The sequence below is a fragment of the Lottia gigantea genome, assembly GCF_000327385.1.
Source record: "Lottia gigantea unplaced genomic scaffold LOTGIsca_2, whole genome shotgun sequence".
Classification (NCBI taxonomy): Eukaryota; Metazoa; Mollusca; class Gastropoda; family Lottiidae; genus Lottia; species Lottia gigantea.
Window position 1 is genome coordinate 3,505,242 of NW_008708400.1, and position 22,752 is coordinate 3,527,993.

The window sequence follows — 22,752 nt, forward strand, 5'->3', positions numbered from 1 at the left end:
AAAATGCCATTGTAAAACACTATGTCATTTTAAATCCTGAACTATCATTGGAAAATGATTCCAATTTTCTCTTTCTGTTATATTTTAACTATTAGAGACTGAATCCAGAAGAAAGAAAGTGAGCTTACTGAACAGTAGCTTAGTAGGAAAATTAAACTGTAGGTCAGTAGGTTTGTGTTGATTAAAAATTGATTTGTACTGAACCAACTTGAATAGAAAGCAGAATTCATTCAGAGTGATTTATTCACAAGCTTTATTGGAATTTTATGAAATTGCATTGATTTCACAGTTGACTACAAGTCTGTTGAATATTTTACTATTATTATGTATGAACAATATTATCACATTGAATAATTAGTGAAAAATGGCTATATTTCAATAGACAATCTGAATTTTAAGCATAGACATGATATTGATCCTAGAGAATCTAGGAATCAGGAAAAAAACAACACCTGCTTTACCTATTAAAACTTGCAACAGTTCCTTCAACCAATTGTTTCTCTGTCTTACGCCAGGTGAGGTCAGTATATCTACACACTGGCTTAAGGATTAAATACATAGGTGTATAGAATTATCTTATCAGGATTAACATCCTGTCCCTAATGTCCTTACCTAGAAAACTGTGGCTCAGCAGGTCTGTTCCTTGATAGTTTTAACTGTTGTTCATTTGGCTGGCAATTTTTATATTTTGTACCAATATTAGTTTGAGAAAAAGTAGAAATTGTTATCAATTGCTAATGTAATTGCAGTCTTTCTAAGTTACAGTGAAATTGTGAGAATATAAACAGAATGTAGTCTATTGAAGATATACCAGTTATTATAGTTAGGTAATGGTTTAATTACAGGTCAAATGAAGAAGAATAAATAGGTGTGGTTCTATATTACAGTTATTGATCCACAACCTACAGATAGCTTTATAAACAAATAGATGTCTTTTATGTCAACAAACAGCTGATAACAAAGATAAAACCTCAATTTAAAGAGATTTATTTTTTAAAGTATGATTAAAGGTTGTTATGTGTGCTACAGACTGTGCACTGCAATGACCCTTTATCAGTTGAAAAGAAAAGTTTGATTGGAAAATCCTACTTAATTCTTCATTTGCTTGAGGAGAATATAAGGATGTGAACATTTGTTAGAAAATTGTTATTGTATGAAATGTAAAACTCTGTTCAGTAAGTGCTGAAGTAGAGCTCATATTTTCTGTTTGAACATTGAGAACAGATGGGTCAAAGTACAGCTTTTAATTGTGATACACTGAAGCCTACTGGCCTGGTTCCATTAATGTTGGATGTTGTCTCTTGAACCAATCATTAACACTTATTATTGAGAGAAGAACATTGTTAAATGATACAATTCATTATTTAACAAGATTTCCCTTTAGGCCACAATAACATACATACAATATTCATTGATTTTTCTTTCAACCGAATAGTTCAAGTATAGTGACCATTTGATATTTCATTTCTGTTGTCTGTCATGTCTGTAGTAAATAATACACTTATCTTTAAACAGCTGCCACTTGTATCTAGACTATCTCAGCTTCTCTTTATATACAGTAATAAAATGGGATAAGTCAAGAATTGAATAATTTTAATGTGATGGATAGGAGACCTGTCCCTCGCATTCAAACTTTGGTCCTATCATAGGGATTGTGGCTGTTTTTTAGGTTTGACTGTTTTAATATTTCTATATCGCTATGCAATTAATGTATTGAGCACTATTTTAATAGTAACAATATTTTATTATTGATTTAAAGAACTATTTAAATGTCCTTGATAAAATATTGTTCTGATCATAAGAATTGATGAGAAGGACAAAAGGAGTAGTGGGGGGTTTATAAAACTGGTATAAGTTAATACAATTTATATCCTTAATAATAGGTTAAACCTGTACTTACCAAAATTATCTATTTCTTACCATCTGTTTAAAAATTGAAGTCTAAACTTCACCAAATTTGAATGCTATGATGAGCAGTTTTGGTTTGAGTTATTTATATGGTTGCTAGCTGTTTCTCATCACTACATGGCAGATAATGAGGTAACAGTATGTTATCAAACTGTGATACACTACAAAACATAAACTTCTACTTTTAACTTCGCACTTAATACATTTATTATCTTCTTCTAACTTGAATTCAAGAGTTTAAGACTTCTTTAATGTGATATAATACAGCCATGTACTTTAAAAGTTGGATTCAGGGTGAAGTTTTTTTTATTTCATTATTATGTTATTTTTCTTGTTGGATTAAGTGTAATTTTTTCCCTACCTTATTTTGGTTTACCTAGATTGAGATTTATCATGTACTTTGATATTTTAATGGATACTGATATCCATTATAAAGTTTTATTGATACTGATGATACTGTGTTTTATTATTTGATTTAAAATGTGATCTGGCGATTTATTGTGATTTATTTTAGTGAGACTTCTCTTTGGTTGTAAATATATGCATGTATACCCTATCATCATAATGATTTCTTGTATACTTTCAGGTATGGATAGTGCACAGTGTTACGATTTTCAAGGTAACCCTGTGAATAATGGAGAAAAATATGTACCCAATAAAGAAGACCCATGTATGACATGTATTTGTGATAAAGGGTTCCGGATTATGTGTAAATCTGTAGCCTGTTCTCCACCAGGAAACTGTGAATTATGGGAACAGATTGAAGGTGTCTGCTGTGAATATAAATGTATAAAATCTGGATCTGGAAACAATGTACAAGGTGGAGGACCTGGTAATATTTTTAATGTCACTAATCCTGAATTGGATGGTGGAAGAGGTAAGGCAATTTATATAATCTGTGGATTAAAATTTCAAGATTTTTGTTACTTATCATTTCTCAATTTTGGAGTAAAGTTAAAAAAAATTTCCTTGTATTTTTCCAATGGAAGAACTAAGATAAGATGCAGACATTTTATTTTCACTTCGATCTAGTTAAATATTCTTATTAAGGAAAGTGTCAGATAACCCAGTGTTATTAAGATTCTAACCAGATGTTATTTTTTTTCAGCTCTAGAAGATGAAAGTATTACTAATCTAGGATTAAGATTAGTAGCTAGCACTGTTACATCTTTTCTAGTCTTAGCTTTATTACTATTTATGGTACATAGGTTAAGACAGAGACGTCTATTACTAGCAATGAGAAGTGAGTTCAATTTTAAAACATGTAATCTCCTGGTTGCTTGAGAAGCAAACATTTTCAACAAGTTTTGTTACAGCCGGATGCCATATTAAAACATGGGGTGAACCCATTGAGGACCATGTCCTTGTTTGTCCTTGTATTGTATTATTAACAAATGTGATTATATGTGTTTTCTGTTTTGCTGAAATAATAATTGATTAACTGTCACTTCTTTCCTCATAGCTTCAATGATTACAAAGTTTATTTTTAATTTTTCAGGATTTGAGGCTCAAGCGAGGCGTCAACAATTAGAGGAAGCAGATTCTGATCATTATATACCAGAAACATTTCTAGGTATAGAATGTCCTCCATATGAGGATCCTCCGCCTCCTTATTCACCTCCTAAACCACATCCACGTATTATGCCTGGAGAAGCACCACCTCCTTATGAAGAGATAGATCAAAATCCTCTTAGTCCTTTGAATAACAATGAGATCAATCGTGCTATAACTGAAGAAAATAGTGCTCCAACGCCTCGGCAGTGTTCAATTAACATGGAAAATAATAATAATACAGAAGCTAGTTCTCAATGTGTTCAAACAAGTGCTACTCCAAATGTGGAATGTCGTATTGAAAATGAAAATATGCGCAGAAGTACAAATACTAGTGATACTGTGACTCGTGGGGTTTGTGTTTTACCTGATTCAAGTGGAAATATGCATACATATGCTAATACATCAAGTGCTTCTCAAAATAGAAATTGTGCAAGCTATATAGACAATCAACTTGATAGTACTCCAACAAGTCCTACAGGACGTGTTCCTCTATTGAGTTCTTCTCGCGATGATTCACACGAGTGCTCTTGTGATGAGGATCAAACAATGTTAAAGAGATATTATTCTTATGAGCATCAAGCTTCAACTAGCTTTAATAATACACAACCATCTACTTGTCAGGAAAGTCCTCTACTTCAACAAAATCAAATCAGGTCTAGTCAACCTTCTGAATTATATGCAAATTGTTTACCTCATTCTGTCATGTCTGCTTCCATGACTGAACAACCAGATCCTAAAAAATTAATTCGTCAATATGACAGATTTTCCTCACTGCCAAGACAAATTAGGTCAACTGATGAACATCAATTTAGCAATCCATCTCCTTTAAGGGAAGTAGCAGAAACAGAACAAGGAATTCCATTGGTCGAAATGAGGAAGAATGTCTCAACTCAGGATATTTCTAATGCACCTTCAACATCAACAGGTTCACCACCACAGGCTTCATTGAGAACTGCAGCTGATGGAGCTTCAAGGCAAGATCTTTTGCGGGGAAATTTACAACCTCTCACACTAAGTGATAAAGTGACTCCTTTGTGTAGTAATATTCTAGTTCAAAACAATGGACAAGCTTTAGTTCAATCCAGTGAAGCCCGTCTGAGAAATTTAAGACTTTACAATCTTGCTCATAGTCCAACCAAACAATTAGATAGTCCTAATTCACCTGTAACTCCTGAAGAACTACAAATTAAGCGATCTCAGTCGGTCACTTCAGAGGTCTCTATCTTCTCAATATGTTCGGAAACAGGTGAACTTCGGATTCCGAAACCCATGACCCAAAGTTTAAGATGTGATTCCCAATATCCTGATATTCCAATTAGACCCAATTTCTTAAGACAATTAACAAGCAATGTGGAGACATTTTTAGGAACAGTTCCAAAACGGAATTTTGCCAGTCATCAAGATCAGTCAGTATCAAAAATTACTGAAGACAATGATGCTAAGGTTGCAGAAAATCCAGCATTAGATCAGAGTGATGAAAATCAGCTTTGTGTCAGTGATGTAGGTGGTCCTATTGGAGCCTCTGCTCTGATCAAAAATTTTAATAAACTCAATTCAGAATTAAAGGACAACTCTCGAAAAAAAGAAAAAGAAAAACCAAAAGCTAATCGATTTTCAACTGGAAGTTTACCTGCTCAAAAACCCAAAAAGACGCGGTCCGTGAATCCTGAGGCTGGTCCATCAAAATCCAGTGAAAGTACAAGCAAAAAACATGATACTGCTAAAAGGAAAGGTGTGAAACAAAGTAGTTCTATCAAACAATATGGTTTTATTGATAATAGTGCCGGTACTAGTTCTCAATCAACTAGTAATAATAGTGTTAAATTGGATTGTTTAAAAGGTTCTAGTCGCAGCAAGGAAGGTCGAGGACGTAAAGAACTGGATAACCAAAGAACAAAACCTGATCATGCTCCTCGATGTGATTTATCAGTATTACAACCAACACCAGAATTAAAAACTAGTCGACAAATCAAACCGGGTGTCAAACGTCAATTAAATTATTTAGATAAAAACAATCATAGTCCAAGCCCTACTCGACAAAAATCACGACCAAAAACTATGTTTCCAACTTGTCACAAGGAGTCAGAATCAGGTACTTGGAATGATCTGAGTAAAGAATCCACTTCTAACTGTGTTCCCAGACGTAAGGGTAAAAGTTCATCTTCACGTAGTAAAAAGAGACAGTCTTATCCAGTGTCTAATATACAAACAGCAGAAAGTACTGGTATAGTTTTATCTCGACCAAATATTATCGGTTGTGTTTCTGATATGACAAATGAAACTGTGCCACCATTGAATGAAGCTGGTGTTAGTCAGGAACCCACAAGACTCAATGGTTATGTGTATAAGTATAATACAGATAGTCCACAAGACAATCCTAATGTATATGTCAAATTAAGACCCACAAGTTTAAGTAGCTATGTCTAGTAGTTAGAGTGAATCAAATCACCATGAGCCTTGAACATTATAGGGCAAACTCTAATTAATAACAGATTCATTTCAATGTTTCAACTTTACCTTACAACTGCATTCAAATAACGTGCATTGATAGCCTCAATTTTTTTCTCATATAAAATCTACAGGTGTACTTTGTTTTAAAATTTATCTTTTTTCTTTGTCATTTTGTCTCAGGATTGTAAATATATTTATTGACTTCTTCCAGGGAAAATAAGTTTTTTATTGTTATTGTATTTCTGAATTGCTGGCACTTGCTCACTGATTTTCTTTTGTATTGGATTATCACTTATGATAAGACACATACCTTCATTAAGCAATATTCATGCACTGTATTTTAATCATGTCAATCAAAACTATTTTAATTTGATGTCAAAAAGAACATCATTTTACAATTTAAGCTACCGAATTTCTTGATGCACTTGGTAAATTATTCTAAGCCATTAAGTCATTTTAATATTTACTTTATCAGGTGATAGAGCTCAATTTGACTGAGCTGATTCCCCTTTTTGAGGACATACATATATTCTAGGGGAACTGGATGTTTCCTTCAGATAGCTGAAAATGAGTTTTATCATTTAGCAAAGAAAAATATTATTATATACAATGTACATGATGATGAAAACTTTTAACTATGAAATTATTATATAAAGGGTAAAAAATGTTTGTAGATGTAGTTGCATGTTTTGCATGAACATATTCTGAATAACTGCATAATATATAAAGCTTGTGAAAGCATCTGAGTGCTGTAGACAAAATGAATGAATGAAATATATAGAAGAATGAATGAATGTATTAACAATTATGTATTTTTATTGTGGTGTCAAAAAGAACACTATTTTAATTGAGGAATTAACATGGTTATAACAAGGCAATAAAATTGTTCAGATCCTTACAGTACATTACTTAATAATATGACATTTTATATAATAATTAAAATATTTTTTCAATTTAAATTGAAGAAATGTTTTCTTATTGCAAGTCTAACAGCTTTCAGAGTTTGCATAACATCAGCATTGGTATATAATCATCTAAATTGTAACTTGTTGAAAAATCAGACTATGAATTCTTCTTTTTTCTGTTAACTATTAAAGAACAAAGAATTTCATGCATTTAAATAAATCCTCTTTGTAAATAACATACAAATTTTATTTAGTTTCAATCATAAACTATTTTATTTTGTAATACTTTGAACTTTAAAGCACCACAAAAAAATATTGATTTGACAACCAATGATGTAATTGTAAATAATACTTTAACTGGTGAAAAGATGTGATGAGTGTACATGTATATTATTTGTATAAAATCAAAGTTATTTTGCATGTGATATTCTAATGTTAAACATTGTTTATTATCATGTTTATCATAACTATTATTTATGTTTATGTTTTATTAAACATATCTTACCAGGATTGTTTTTTTTTTAGATTAATCTGCTATTGTACAGGTTTAAAATCACCAGTATTTTCCTGTTTATTTTAATAAATAACATAATAAATAGCATATATAACAATTGATCACATTTACAAACACATCACATCAAATATGTTCTGATTATATTAAATGAAATAATGTAAAATTAAAATATTTGAATTCATGACATTCTACAAAGCAACACATGGGCAGTCAACAGAGATATTAGAATAAATTTCATAAATATTACTGTCTTCATTTATGCACTATACAATAACATCACAATGTAGCCATGTTTACTGACTTTCCAAGGCAGTCATATTCCAATAGAAGTTATAATATGCAATATAAGATTGAAAACACAATGGTTCAGATAAAACTCATCTCTCATTGAGATCATAATGGTCTGAAAAGAAAAAGAAAATCCATCATAAGCTACTATCTGTATCTGTAAAAGCATTTCAAAGATGTTCAAAGTGCACATCAGCTTTTAAACTACTTCCTTAAATCAAATGTTCAATACCATTGATTTAATTTACCGGTAGTTGGACAGTACTAATGGCTAATTTACACTCACTTATTCTAAATCTAGGTGGTGCTTGATTGGTGAGTTCTGAACAAGTTCGGCTTGTTCCAATACTGGCTTCAATCGAACTGTCCAGAACTAGATTATGTCACATTTAAAATTTTCACTTCAATTCCTTTCTCTACCATTTTGAATTATGTGTGTATTTTTTCAATTCTGCTTTCCATTTTGTTTTATTGAACACCAGTTGATTCCATAAAACTTAAACATGCAGAACCAATCGATTGAACTTGTTAATATTACTCACCCTGTTAATTTAAAGTTTTTCTCACCAAAGACTCGGATCAGAAATTGACCATCTTTATGAGGTTGGAACATGGATGGTATGATAATATAATGGCCAGGTGATAATTCAAATCTTCCACTAACTTCACGATAGTTGATATATAAACCTGATCTACCACTATCATGATGACTGTGAAAATGTCGTTTATTTAAACGTTGCTTAGGATTCTCTGTCTGAAAGAAAATAAACACACTTTATTGTATATATTGCCAATAGATTTTTGTCAAAGTTAATTTTTCAAAATGATAAATTCATCACTGAAGTTAGGTGTTTTAAGTAGGATCTACTAAATACTGAGTTCTTAGTCTTCTGAATCATTTAATTTACATGCTGATTGGACTTTTTAGAATTACATAATGTATTCTGCATCTGTACAATTTAATAAAAAAAAATATGGTGAAAGTTTAAAGTAAAATCACTATTAGATTTAACTTCTCTCTCATGCAGATATTACACATATCATTACATAACAGTGAGTACTTACTGCCTCCACCAGTTGTCAAAACAATTATTTAAACATCATATTCCTTTCAGGCTCCACAAACTCAATAAATTTTATTCTAAAACTCGAATCCTTACCTCATATATAACAAAGGCAATTTGTTGGTGAGAATTTTGACCTTCCTCCCTGGTTGGTTTTTGTTCTTGCATCAAAGCGATAACTACACTACACATTCCTTCTAATTCAGGATCATCAGTTTGTAGATTAAAATCATCTAAAATAATAGAAATAATTCTGAAATTTACCTATAGATTAGATATATAATAAGGGAATCAAAACAGTCATAAATATAACAACCTTTGCTGGTGCATTAGATCAACTCAAGATATATCAATATTTAGCAATAATAAGCAATAAATTATTGTTTAGTCCAGGTGAGGTGTGTAATGTTGATTTATTATTGACAGATTAACTCGAGGATAAGAAGGCAGGCACATTAAAAATTTGGCACTTTATTTGTTATGCTGCAGACCTGTTGATTTATTTGTATAATATATTACCAAATATGGTACTAGTCTTATGACTTGCTATACCAATTTTCTGAAGACCTTTCAGAATAGAAAAATGAAAAAAATACGCTTCCAGTATTCTTAAAGACCCCTGTCTTCTCAATCCAAACACAATGGACAATATAGGAATTCCAGATATGCTGTTTCAACAAATGCTAGTTTTAAGCCATGACCATAATCAATAGTATTGAAACTCACCAGGCTGATATAATGATAATAAATACTGTGGATTAGTTGTAAACAGATCTAAATTATTTCTAGATCCACCAGCTGATATATCTTTAATCCATTCACCTTTTATCATCTCCATATGACCTAAATATAATATGACAGTACATTAACCAGTCAGGATATTGTTAATGAAGTTGCTTTAGTCACCAAGACAGCTTAAAGATGATCTTCTACCAGCTGGATTTAGACTAAAATTCTTGACTGCCATTACAGCTCAAATTCCAACATGGTCTTTGAATCTGTGAATAATCTTTATTAAAGCAAAAATAAAAGAATAACAGAAATAATTACCAACAACATCTGAAACACCATCACCATCAAAATCAGGACCAGTTAAACATATTGTTACTTCTTGAAAATGGCGATAAAAATCTTTAAATGACATCCAAAATTCACCATCATCTTTAGATTGTAACTGCATTATACCTTTAGTTTTTTTATCTACCCATTTCCAATTTACATCACTAAAAATATAAACATTGGTTTTAACAATAGAGTCTGGAGATAATTTTCTCATGTTATGATTTAAATTCATTGAATACTTATTCGATTTACACTCTTCAAAATACTGGAAACAAGCCTAAAGATGCCATCAGAATTAAAAGCATGTGATGGGCAAAAGTCGAATAAAATAAACCTTAGGCTTATTTAGGTGGTTGACTAGATGTAGAGACAGTAAGCTTAAATTACTTGTCACTCCAAGAACCTTTCCACTCTCTTTCATCTCCCCATGGATTTCTAATACGTAATAATTTCTCTTCACCCATCTGATGTTTAATCTGAAACAGTAAATAAAATCCAGTCTCACTAATCTGCAAGCTCTATGTGCAGCACTGAGATCAAGACAAACAAATTCTTGGCTTCAGTCAGGTGATAGCAGGAAGGTTCAAGTTTTCTTGACTTGCAGAGGCTAATGGTTTAACAGACACCAAACATTGCTATCCTTTTAAAAGCTAATATATGGACTAAAATATAGTAAAAACTTACTTTAATAACACTAGTTATAGTATAAGCATGACCAGAAACAAGACCAGTGGCATCATTCTTAAAACTTTCTCTCCAATCACCCTGAAATAAAGGATTATTCAAGCACCTTGTACTTGTCCAAAACCCAAAACTTTACTTTGAAAGAGTCTTTAGGGCCATGTTTTATAAACATTAAATGTCTCAATTCTTAGAAATGTCCATTGTAGCACAAAAAAACCTACACAGTTCTTACATTGTGTTGCGATAATGATTTAATAATCTTACCAACCTTTCTAGAACAAGCAATAAAAGCACCAGTCTTGTGAGCTCGTAAAATCAATCTGAACATATTGGGATCATAATCTTCTAACATATATCTTTCAGCTAAACCACCAGTCAAATCAACCAGAGCATCCATTGTCTGTCCTCCTTCTAGAGCTTGATAACAACCTCTCAACCTACATAGAAAATACTATGAGAAGATGCCTTTAGCTCAGATATAGATAATCTATATCTCATTTACTGATTTCACTTAAATTTAATTGTCGTTCTCAACGAATGTGTAAAGTTTTGTACAATATGCTTTCCTATCCAACAGTGAAAAAACGAAAAGCACATTACAATTACCGCCTGGTCTTTATGATCCATATCATCTATTTGCCTTATCTATCATTATCTAGATATGACTTTCTTTGAGGGGATCTTCAAGAAAATAATTTCACCAAATTGTTCACTTACTTTGCATAGGCTTTTTCTATAAGAGCTACCCAGAACTCATTAGGTTCTGTACAATGTGCATAGATTAGTTTTCTGTCTACAGTAGGTAATCTATCATCTATATATACTTCTACCCATTCACCAAATCTCCAGAATCTAAAACATACCACACCATGATACCCTCTACCACATAATGGTTGATCTTTAGGTAATATCTGAAAATATTTTATTGAAATCTTAAAACATTCACATACAGTAGCATTTTGATCAATTATTAAAATCCTTGGCATATTGCTTTCAGGAAATAATAGCTAGGTCTTTTATGGAGTTTCAGCATCCAAACAAATACTTTCAAGTTTTGAGAGCTTTGACTAAATTGGTTTTAAACTAGTACTTCTTAACAAGCCACAGCACTCGAACAAATTGTTAGGCTTAAAGGCTATTTTTTGTGATCATATGTGCTACTGACAGGCAATTCCAGCATAATGTCATGTCATGCAAAATAAAAACAATTTTAAAGTGTTGCACGAAAGTTGCTTCATGGAGACCACAAGAATTGCTTGTATCAGCAATAAAAAGCAGAGAAATGCATACCTATTAGACTCTCCTAGTCCTGATTTGCTTTTATCAAATTTCATCATTTTAAAATAAGTATATTATATCATTATAAGAGAGAAATCAATGTTGAATTTAGACTGGTCTAATGTTTGTCTTTTATAAAAGAAACATGACTGAGATCTTCTGTCATTCAAGAGTAAAGGACAACTATGATAAATAAACATCATTAGAGCTGTTATTTACTGCTTGATAATAGGTAACAATTTGTACTTTATTATTGTTTGTATAGATTAAAAAGCTATTATTCTACAGGTACTTAAATATTTACTACAAAGAACTCCAAAATATTCTGCTAGGATCTTACCAACCTCACTCTAACTCTTTTATTTTGAAATGTCAAATGTACTTTCCCCTTATGAACTTTGTGGGTTTTTTTTTTATCATTATCATGGCCTACCTTTTTCATGAATCGTTCTTGTTGTGAAACAGCAGCACAAGATGATAAAAACCAACAATCTCCTAATATACCTTGTCTTATATCATCTCTTGTTACACCATCTATCATCATTTCAGGTTCTGTACCATCTAATACTAAATCCTACACAATTAAAATATATTGTGACATTGATAGGACTTTGCCAAGTGGGGTATACCATTTTATTTAAAATCTTCATCCAACAGTGTTGAATTACAAAATGGCTGATACAAAACTGTGCACTATACATGAAAATATACAAGTAAGTCTTGAGAAACCAAAGAACTGAATCTGTCAAAGCCATGTTATTAAATACTTATATCACCAAAGTATTATGTATTAGCACACTTTGCCTGAGTTGATTGTATTAATTGAAAAAATCACACTTTGCTACAAACCTGTGGTCTGATCCATTTTATAACCATATCATTATTATAGCCATTAAAAAATAAAACTCTGTCATTAGCTGGGAAATGTGGATCACAATATAATTTATTATTTTCTAGTCTATCTAATACATCACAAACTTCATCTTTTGTCTAAAATTAATTAAATAACTTTGGTATAAATTTGAATAATCTTGTAGAGAATACACAATGATTGGCTAGCACTTTATCATTCACAGGGGGCACCTGAAAGACGTATAGAGTATTCTATTTTATCAGTTGTAGAATTGAATATCTTTTAAGTTTATGTTGGTTGGAGTAGGCCCATTCATTCTTTCATAGCTTATCAAAAGCAAAAGGGGTACCATGATGGGCGTCTTAATGTGGCAAAGGGGTACACAGAGTCAAAGAGATTTGTCACCAATGGTTTAAGGAATGCATCAAGACAAGGACAAGCCTACAGTTAAGATCTTTAATAAAATATTTCATTTTCAGAGCATCATCAATTTCAGACCTTTAGTAGACAGAATATATCATGCTCTGATAAATCTATTTACTTAACAAACAGGCTACTGAATCTCGCAGTAGGTTTATTTACCCTTCTTATTAACTATATCAATGTAGCCTAATTTTATTGTAATTGTAGGTGGTCTACTACATTGTCATTGGAGAGGAATCTTGCAAGGAAATATTCAATCCTTACTGTAAGAATAAATTCCTCTTCTATAAAATTATCCCCTTCATCGCTATCAACCATCAAAGAAAATGCCGATTGTGTAGAGGGTCTGGAGGACCATTTTTTTCGTCCATATTTTTTGCTGCTACCGTTGTCAACATTTACATTGGGTGATAGATTTGACGAAATTCGTCTATTTATTTTCATGCCATTTGTGGCATCTTCATCATTTTCTTCTTCAAATCCGTTTTGACTAATGCTCCTTAATCCTCGAGACTGAACACTACTTCCACTACCCATTTCACTGAGCAATGCCACATTTTAAAGCTTCATAAATTGATGAAAAGGGACAAGTTGTTTTCGCATTAATTACACACATGCATTTGTTTACATTCCGCCATGTTGTTGCTAAAATAATAACACCTGAAAACAATATTCGGACCTCTGATTGGTAAGCGTGAGCATGTGACATATTTGACCACGCCTCTTTATTCTAATTTTCATTTCAATGGTGTAAGGGAAACAACTCTTGTTTTACTCTTCGTTATTGTTCCCCTTTGACCACATAACCTAAGAGAAGAAATTAAGGGAATATCTTTAACTAATTTACAATAAAAGTCAAATTTTAAGTAGCAGATGAAACCAATTGAAACAAAATGGTAATGCTACTTATTTGAAAGAATTTGGAGAAAAATCAAAAGACCAAAATATATACAGCTTCAAAGCAGTGGGTAAGTCTGGTAGAGAAGGGCAGACTGGTCAGTTTTCTAATTGTTAAAAGGGGAGATAGGCAACATCTATTTATCAAAATTTGGGCCAACTTGACAAAATATAAAAGTTCATTTAGTCACATATAAGAAAACAAATACAAAGAAACCCAAAAAGACTCAACAACATTCCAAAAGATTGATTTTGTAAAATTTCATTTTATTTTATACAGACACTGGACATTCAGAATTAGAAAAAATGGAGAATTTTCCCAATGTTAGGTAACAGAGGTAGCAGTCTGAGATTGACTATGAATTAAGTTTTTCTTGTAACAGGTTAAACTACACAATGGTACATCAGTTTTAGAACAGTTATACTTCTTCACATTATTACAACCTTTTACACCACATTTCACAGGTGGCTTTGGTGGTCTGAAAATATACAATAACAATACATTCAGAGATGGCAAATGGCCTTTTGTTCTTCCGATATGATGATTAATCAAGGCCATTTTATGCTACATGCTGAGCATTTTAATGGTTTGACAGTTAGAAATCGACAAAGAGAAAGTATGATAATGCCCCAGTCTTTGCAATTTATTTTCTAAATATGGCTGATTATGTAAAACTCCTTTTCTTATTATCAAAAACTGTTTTTCAAAAAGTTAGCACTTAAAAATTCATTTTGGAATCTCCTTAAATCTTCCATTACAGAAGCATTAATATGGATTTAAATATGAAAGTTCAATAATAAAACACTTACAGTCTAGGTGGTTGTGGAGTGAATGGTAATTGAAAACCTTGTGGTATAGATATTGTGTTTCCTCCTGATTTTAATAAATATCTAACTCTTGGTATATTTGATCTTTTAGATCCTCTACCCTAAAATATAAAATATCACTTGAATATAAATTTGAGTTAATTTCTGTAGTATATGATGTGTAGTTCAATTTTTATCAATTCCTGTCCACACAAAAATAATAATGTGAAAATTAAAACGCCAAACCCGAAATTTTATGTCCCTACAAATACACTTCTCAGGGCAATAACAAAAAATTTGGTGCTATGAATTCACTATTTGTTTTGAAAAACTGTTAATCTATTCCACAGCAAATTTTGCATTTATTCACAAGTAAGTATTGATTTAGAATTTCAACTTTACCTTTCGAGCTCTTGAATCTTGTTTTTTTAACAATCTATCTAAAGTCTGCTTCTACAAAAATAAATGAAAAAAATACATTACTAATAAATACATATGTAACAAATATTTAATCATTTAATTTACCTATATATAATTTATTACTACAAATGAAGTTCATAATTTTCAATGTGTGACTTAATCAATTCTAATCTAAACAGGCCTTGTAAACTTAGTACACAAGTACATTGGGTTTTTTTTTTAATGAACATTTAAATGACTGAATTCAACAGCCAATATATGATCTTTTCAACATGTTTGACACCCAAAGTGTTGCCCAGTAACTGAGATCAATAAAAAACTGAATGTGACTAAAATCATACTAAAAAAAACCTACCTTATCTTTCTCTCTCTTTTCCTGTGCCTGTATTCTACGTTTCTTGGCTCTGACTTGTCTTCGTTGTAATTGCTCTTCTGTGAGTTCAACATTTTTATAACCTAAAAATATAATAAATAGATAATTTTAGAATTATTATTTACAAAGATTTCTTACACCAAGACCAAATTTAAAACATGATTAAACTGTCCATCTATTATTTAATAATACATAACCAGAAATTATGCACACATATAATTTGCTCAACTTGATAAATTTTTCGAAAATTACAAATGGATCTTTTTCAAAAGATTTCAGATCAAGTTGAAAAAACGTTAAAGTACGGGCAATTAAGGAAAGTAAATTTTAAATTGGATATGTAAATGAGGTTGGTTGATTGTGTTTTAACTTACGGATAAAAAAGACCATTTTTAAGAGTATGTGAATCAAAGTACATTAATAAAGATTTTTTTATTATGTCAATGTCCCTTCATTGTAAGTAAAATGTCAGTCTCTTACAGTCACCCAATATGGATTTAGAACAATAGAAACTAGCCTTGATTACCAATATAAACCCTTGTTAAAAAATTAAAACACTGATCAAGGGATGAAAACTGTTCACTCTATTTTCAGTCTTTATTGAGAATATAAAGACCAAGATATTTTTACCTCTGCATGGGTGTGAGTAGATTTCAAGGGGTATTTTAAGGTTTACAGTATAGAACCTCATTCAGGCAAGAGATGATCTAAGGTTTACTTCATGATGCTATGACAACCTAGGAAAACTTTCGACACATTTTGAAATGGAAATAGAAGGTAAGTGAACTCTTTTTCAATTGTATGTGTAGTAAATTGTTTAAATAATCTATATGATATAGCTAAAATTTCAACTTTAGTTTCCTTTTTCACTAAAAATTCCTTTATCTCCATCTCGACAATTTAAGAATTTTGATTTTACCATAAGATCTTGCCTTAAGATTTCCTCATAAGCTCATAATTCACAGCTCATCATTGTTTGCAATAAATATACCAAATAAACAATAATAGCTATGTGTACTGTCTTAAAAGGAATTAACACTTCAATCTGAACAAAACCAATAATAGATAATAAATAAAAAGTTCTTAAGTTGTATCTTATTATAATTAAAGATCTAATTTACCTGAGGGTAATTGTAACAGTTCATTTTCTTGCTGACCATGTAATAAGGCTTTCTGAAATAAAAAGTCATCAGATATCATTTGTGGGTTTTGGATAATGAATCTTTGGCAGTTACACAATAGATTTTCTCTCTAGCTCATAATTCTGATTATTTAAAAAAAAAAAAAATTGATCAAAAAATAGACAAAACATAGTTCAAAACGATTCTTTTCAATCACTACAAAACAAAACAAAGAATTCTTGTTTATTTTGCAAAAATAAAAAGGCAGTAGTGTGAAGCCACAATAATGACTAATGTACAACCCCAAAAGACTCAAGGTCCGCATTTCTCACCTGCCTGGTGGTTAATGGTTTAGTGTTGGCATTTTTCTTGATATCACCATAATCATCTAATTCTCCAGCTTCTAAAGCATCTAACCATTGTTTCTCTTCATCTGAGGTGTCTTCACCTGATTTCTTGGTGTGAAATGTATCATCTAGTTTGTCACCTAGGATTATACACAGATAAAACTAGAAACACTGATCTGTGACCACATTGACTAGGTTATTTTTATATACATGTATCTGTTCGCAAATCAATGTTGCAAATCTAGAAACAATTAACTCAAAAGTCTTTATTTCTAGGTAGTTTGATTACCACTTAAAAATAACATACATTCTAACACAATATAAATCTGGTCAGGATGGTTAGCTGCAAATTCAAATAAATGTTTCAAGAATAGAATTCAATAATAGTTAACACTTTTGCAGAAAAATAATTTTGTTGTTAAAATAAAACAAAATTCTAAAATACATTCTGTTGGTAGTTTTATGAGTTGGACACTCAGTTTTGTTTTGTGCAAAAAGTAATGGTAGGTGTGGCACCAGGGAGGGTATATCTACTCTACTTGACCACTTTGCATTATGAAAAACTTTCTAAGTTATGATTGATACACTTCTTCATATGAAAAGTTCATTAACTTCTATCAATGTTTTTGCCAATTTGTTGTTTTGGAATTCAGGTTTCCTTTTATAGTTTGGATTGTTCATAGTTAGGTTTTCATGATATGTTAACTACAGAAAATTACAAACCTTCCCAAGGTGTTGGTGTATCAGTGACATTAATAGGTTCTTCAATAGTTAATGAGTTGGATGAATTATCATCTAATGATGGGGTAATGCTGTAAATATAAAATTATAATACCGGTTCTTTGCTTTTTTTGAGAATAAATGTCTCTGAAAAAAGTCTAAGCACAGACTGACATAAAAATTGTTTTTTCTTTAATACTGAATTTTCAGATTTGAGAATATTTGCATAAATTTTGATTGATCTAGCACTTTTTGCAGTTTCTTTGCAGACTCCTTTTTTATTCTGTTAGAAAAGTGAAAAATTATTTGATGAAACTTACTCTTTTGTTCCCAATGTTTCTCCTCCAATTTTCAGTTTTAATCTAATGGCAGGTTTAACAGGAGAATCTGATGTTGACTCAAAGCTCTCATCTAAATCTTTATCTTTTTTCTTTTTATGTTTCTTCTTGTGTTTTTTGTGTTTTTTATGGCTGCTTCCAGGAGATTCTGCAAAATAACAATAATTATGTTTGTTGGTGTTTTCAATTTGATAGAGATCAAACAATCGGAAATATTTTTTGTACACATGGTTTCAGTAGTGAGCGATCTTTCAATTAATGGAGATCAGCGGTAAATATAAACGTAATACTTAAGATTTAAACTAATCAACGACGAGTTATATTTAATAGATGAGATTTCGGACAAAATTTGGTTGACAAGTAGACGAGTTGCCTGGTATTGCTTTATGGGATATGAAAAAGAATCCAATCACAAACAAACTGATACTAAAGTAAATAAGTACCTGATATACTTTCTTCTTCAGTGCTACCGGGTACATCTTTACGTTTCCCCATAATGTTGACCAAATGCAAGCTAAATGGAAGTAATTCAAAGAAAAATAAGTACAGTTTTCAGCAATTTACTTCAAAATTAATATTTTTTCTACCATTTTGTGATTTCGAATTACCCCCCTTGTTCAATAAAACGTATCCTGATGATAAAATTTTACGAAACGTATAAAGTTATTGAATTTGGTGTCAATTTACATTCAAACCATAGATATCCTATAATTTGTATAGTTCAAACCATAAAATATATTTCTTAGTGCCATCTGAATGTATGAAATTGCTCTAATGAACCTAAATTATATTCACTTTCTTCAAGAGTTGGATACGCTTCATAATATAAGGTCAAGGACAGTGTAGACTCGTTCTACACGGCATAATGTATGAACCAAAACATTGATGACGCTGTCAACTGGTCAACTGAGATAATGATCAAATGAAGATTTTGGATCTTTTACCAACTTAAATTATGATGTGTTTTACTAAAGGCGTGTTATATGTGGCACTGCCACTATATTTGACGTTTCTGGTGGTTTTTGTACTATCAGAGGACCAAATTCCAGTGGATGATAATTTAAAATCAGCAAAGTCAGAACAAGAAAAGTCAAGCCTGACAAAACCACCGAAAGGGAAAGTTCCACCATTATCTGAATTCGAGAAAAATATAAAATTAATTATGTTAAACAAATTAAATGATTCTTCAGACAGTAACAATACAAACATAACTTCAACTACAGTGCCACCTGTCACCACTGAATTACCACAATGCGTCGAGAAGAACACAGCAGAACAGGAGCACGACTACAGTCTCATGATATTTTTCATTTTACTTGTGATCATTGTTTGTATATTATGTGTCCATTTAATAATTCAGACCAAGTTTCATTACGTTCCAGAAAGTATTTGTATTGTTTTAATAGGCGCTTTTATTGGACTTATGTTTCATGTTTTTGAGTTTGGAAATTGGAAAAATGAAGAAACTTTTTCACCAACAATATTTTTTATTGTACTTCTACCACCAATTATTTTTGAATCTGGGTACAATTTACATAAAGGAAACTTTTTCCAGAATATTGGATCCATTCTAGTTTTTGCAGTATTCGGAACAGCTTTGTCGGCAGTGACAGTGGCTGGTGGAATCTACTTATTAGGTAAAGCAGGAGTAGCTTATAAGCTTAATCTAATAGAAAGTTTTGCGTTTGGTTCTCTGATTTCAGCTGTGGATCCTGTTGCTACATTGGCTATATTTCAAGCTATAGATGTCGATCCTATATTGTACATGTTGGTATTTGGAGAAAGTGTATTAAATGATGCCGTCTCTATTGTATTAACCACTACTGTTTTAGAATTCCAAGATCCAAGCACAGCTATAATGAGTGGTGCCTCTATATTTTTTCATGCTGTAGGAAGATTTTGTTTGATGTTTTTTGGATCTGCTGCCATTGGTGTTTGTTTTGCATTGATTAGTGCTGTTATACTAAAACACATAGATCTACATAAAACTCCTTCTTTAGAATTTGGATTCATGTTCATTTTTTCATATCTACCATACGGTTTAGCGGAAGGTCTGCATTTGTCAGGAATCATGGCAATATTATTTGCAGGAATTGTGATGTCACATTATACTCATCATAACTTATCACCAGTCACCCAAATAACCATTCAACAAACATTCCGTACAGTGGCCTTTATAGCAGAAACATCTGTATTTGCCTATCAGGGACTAGCCATTTTTAGTTTCAAACACGAAGTAAAGTATGCTTTTACTATATGGAGTATATTTCTCATTCTTCTTGGTAGAGGGATAAACATATTTCCTTTATCATTTGTGGTGAACTTTTTCCGAGAACACAAAATCACCAGAAAAATGCAATTTATTATGTGGTTCAGTGGATTAAGAGGTGCTATTGCTTTTGCTTTGAGTCTTCATCTGGACTTTGTGGAACCAGTAAAATCCGTGTTGGTGACAACAACTCTTATCATTGTCCTATTTACTATATTATGTTTAGGAGGGGCCACTATGCCGCTTATGAAAGTATTAAATGCTAACACAACCAAGAAGAAAAAGAAATCCAAGAAAAAGCGTCAAATCACTTTCAGTAAAACAAAAGAAATGGGAGAAACTGTAGATTCTGAACATTTATCAGAACTTACAGAAGAAGAATACGAAATGAATTTTGTAAAACCAAATCAAAAAGGATTTTTGAAATTTGATGCAAAATATTTAGTACCATTTTTTACTCGACGTTTTACTCAGCAACAGGTTCGTGAAGGAAGAAATCATATGGATAATTTAACAAAACAGTGGTATCAAGATGTCCGAGCCGCTCCATCAGAATCAGAATCTGAAGATAATAATGATGATCAAACTAAAGCTTTAATGACTACAACTGTTCTTGGCTAGATCAGTTCACAGTTATCAGTCTGGGTTAGCCGACAAAGCTGATCTTACTCATTCATTGGACATGAATAACAGATAGATATCACCATGCTGGACATAAAATGTCACTTCTTATGATTGCCCTAACTTAAAAACCAGCAATCCAAAAATGGATTCAACTCTCATAAAAAGTGACATTTATTTCTGGTCCTTTAATATTCTGAGATCCCAATCACGTCCAGGAAGCATACCAGATTTCTCGGCTATCTGCTTGCATAAGAATTCCCTCGTCATTTGTCTAACCTAAAGGATGTTTAAGACATCAGGTAAAATACTGACAAATAAGTCGCCATGGTACCTCGTTTAAATCTCAAAATTATCTCATAATTCTCAAAAATATTTGTTTGAAAAGCTCTCTGACTGTTCTAAAGTACATTTTGATATTAGAAGCACAGTTTCTGGTTCAGTGGGGTTAAAATTTGTTAGATAATGTTTTTTTTTTTATAATTGACATCTGGCTCCATTTTCATATGACTGTAAATTGAATTTTAATTGCTAATTATTTATCTTTTTCATCTGACAGATGGAAAATTGAATGGGTCCTCAATCCTCATTTCACATAGTCTATAAAATATTGCATAGCGTGAAACAGAGAAACATCATGATTTAAGTTCTGTTTTAATTTTTCTAAAACTACCAGTATATTAAAAAGCATCCAATTTCTATGAAAACTAACTTTAATATGATTCATTTTGAAGACAAAGTTTGCATTAGGCTTAATAAAAAGAACAGAATTATTTTATGGCTTACATGTACTGCATGAATATTTGATGTACAATGAAATAAACAATACAAAAAATCACAACTTTATGGTCTATGTGTTGAAAAATAATGCGTACTGTATAACTCTAAGAGTAGTATGCCATGAAACTTTTAATGATTTTATGGTGTATTGGATGATTATGTAAAATACAGTTGGAAGAATTTATAACTTAATGGTGAAACGTTCTGTATAATAAAACTCAAGGAGTATTGTACAAAAATATTGTGTCACTGTATAAATTAATGGTGTGCTATCTTGAAACATCGCATGCAATGAAGTCATTCAAATAATCATACATAATATATATATACATAAATAAATAACATAGCATAAAATTGTGTTGAGATATGTAAGAATAATAATTGTTTCTATCTCACTCTACAATGAAATGCATTTAGCACTATTTTATCTGAAGACAAATATCTGAGATTAAAATACATGTATAACTGAAAAACAGTTTTTGTTTCATTAAAGTTAAAATATTAAAACAGAACCTGAAACATGTTGTTATTCACAGTTTCACAGTGAAAATATGTTATTATTCCATCATTAAGGTATGATGTTTTCAGTCTTTAGGGTATTTTCACTACTAAACAATGATGATACACAGTTCAGTTTTAATTATATACATCTTGGTATTTGTGGTACTTATGTTCACATCAACGGAAGTATACGTCTTTTACCCCATTCCAATATTTTTGTGACATTTTACACCAATGATGTTAAATTTATTATTCCTCTAGCCTGATTGTTGTATTGGTAGTATTTAATGATATGTGTACTAAACACAATGTTTCGTCTGTGTTCAAATTACAATCATAACAAATATCAATATTTGTCTTGACCACAATTAGTTTAAACAAGTAATTTTTCTGTTTTTTTGTGATAATATGTGCACTGAAACAATGTTAGTTGCTTAACATACAAAACTATGCATCTTTCTTACAATAATAGATTTTTATGTAAGCACAATGCATAGTTTTAAATGAATCCCTTGGGGCTCTCGTAGCCGAAGTTAATGAAGGCATTTAATTTGTTGTTACATGTGTGTACATA

The 22,752-nt window shown here is 31.3% G+C and overlaps 4 protein-coding genes across 4 annotated transcripts; 2 read left to right on the plus strand and 2 right to left on the minus strand.

The window, feature by feature from the left end:
- Positions 1-406: 406 nt before the first annotated feature.
- LOTGIDRAFT_228315 (hypothetical protein) lies at positions 407-5,889 on the plus strand (the record flags this gene model as incomplete). Its single annotated transcript, XM_009053339.1, has 4 exons — positions 407-515; positions 2,495-2,785; positions 3,017-3,151; positions 3,407-5,889. 4 exons carry the CDS (start codon positions 407-409, stop codon positions 5,887-5,889), a joined length of 3,018 nt encoding a protein of 1,005 aa, XP_009051587.1.
- A 2,269-nt stretch (positions 5,890-8,158) lies between these two features.
- LOTGIDRAFT_104198 (hypothetical protein) lies at positions 8,159-12,665 on the minus strand (the record flags this gene model as incomplete). The annotated part of the gene is made up of 10 exons (XM_009053340.1): positions 8,159-8,368; positions 8,769-8,917; positions 9,411-9,527; positions 9,723-9,907; positions 10,134-10,222; positions 10,410-10,511; positions 10,699-10,867; positions 11,148-11,341; positions 12,142-12,269; positions 12,554-12,665. Coding segments are annotated over 10 exons (1,455 nt in total), but the record flags the coding sequence as incomplete, so codon positions are not given.
- Positions 12,666-14,206: 1,541 nt separating this feature from the next.
- On the minus strand, positions 14,207-17,036 carry LOTGIDRAFT_104239 (hypothetical protein; the record flags this gene model as incomplete). Its single annotated transcript, XM_009053341.1, has 6 exons — positions 14,207-14,360; positions 14,692-14,810; positions 15,091-15,141; positions 15,464-15,564; positions 16,603-16,654; positions 16,935-17,036. Coding segments are annotated over 6 exons (579 nt in total), but the record flags the coding sequence as incomplete, so codon positions are not given.
- A 2,268-nt stretch (positions 17,037-19,304) lies between these two features.
- On the plus strand, positions 19,305-20,897 carry LOTGIDRAFT_152832 (hypothetical protein; the record flags this gene model as incomplete). Its single annotated transcript, XM_009053342.1, has 1 exon — positions 19,305-20,897. The coding sequence occupies one exon, from the start codon at positions 19,305-19,307 to the stop codon at positions 20,895-20,897; it is 1,593 nt and encodes a 530-aa protein (XP_009051590.1).
- Between the last annotated feature and the right edge of the window lie 1,855 nt (positions 20,898-22,752).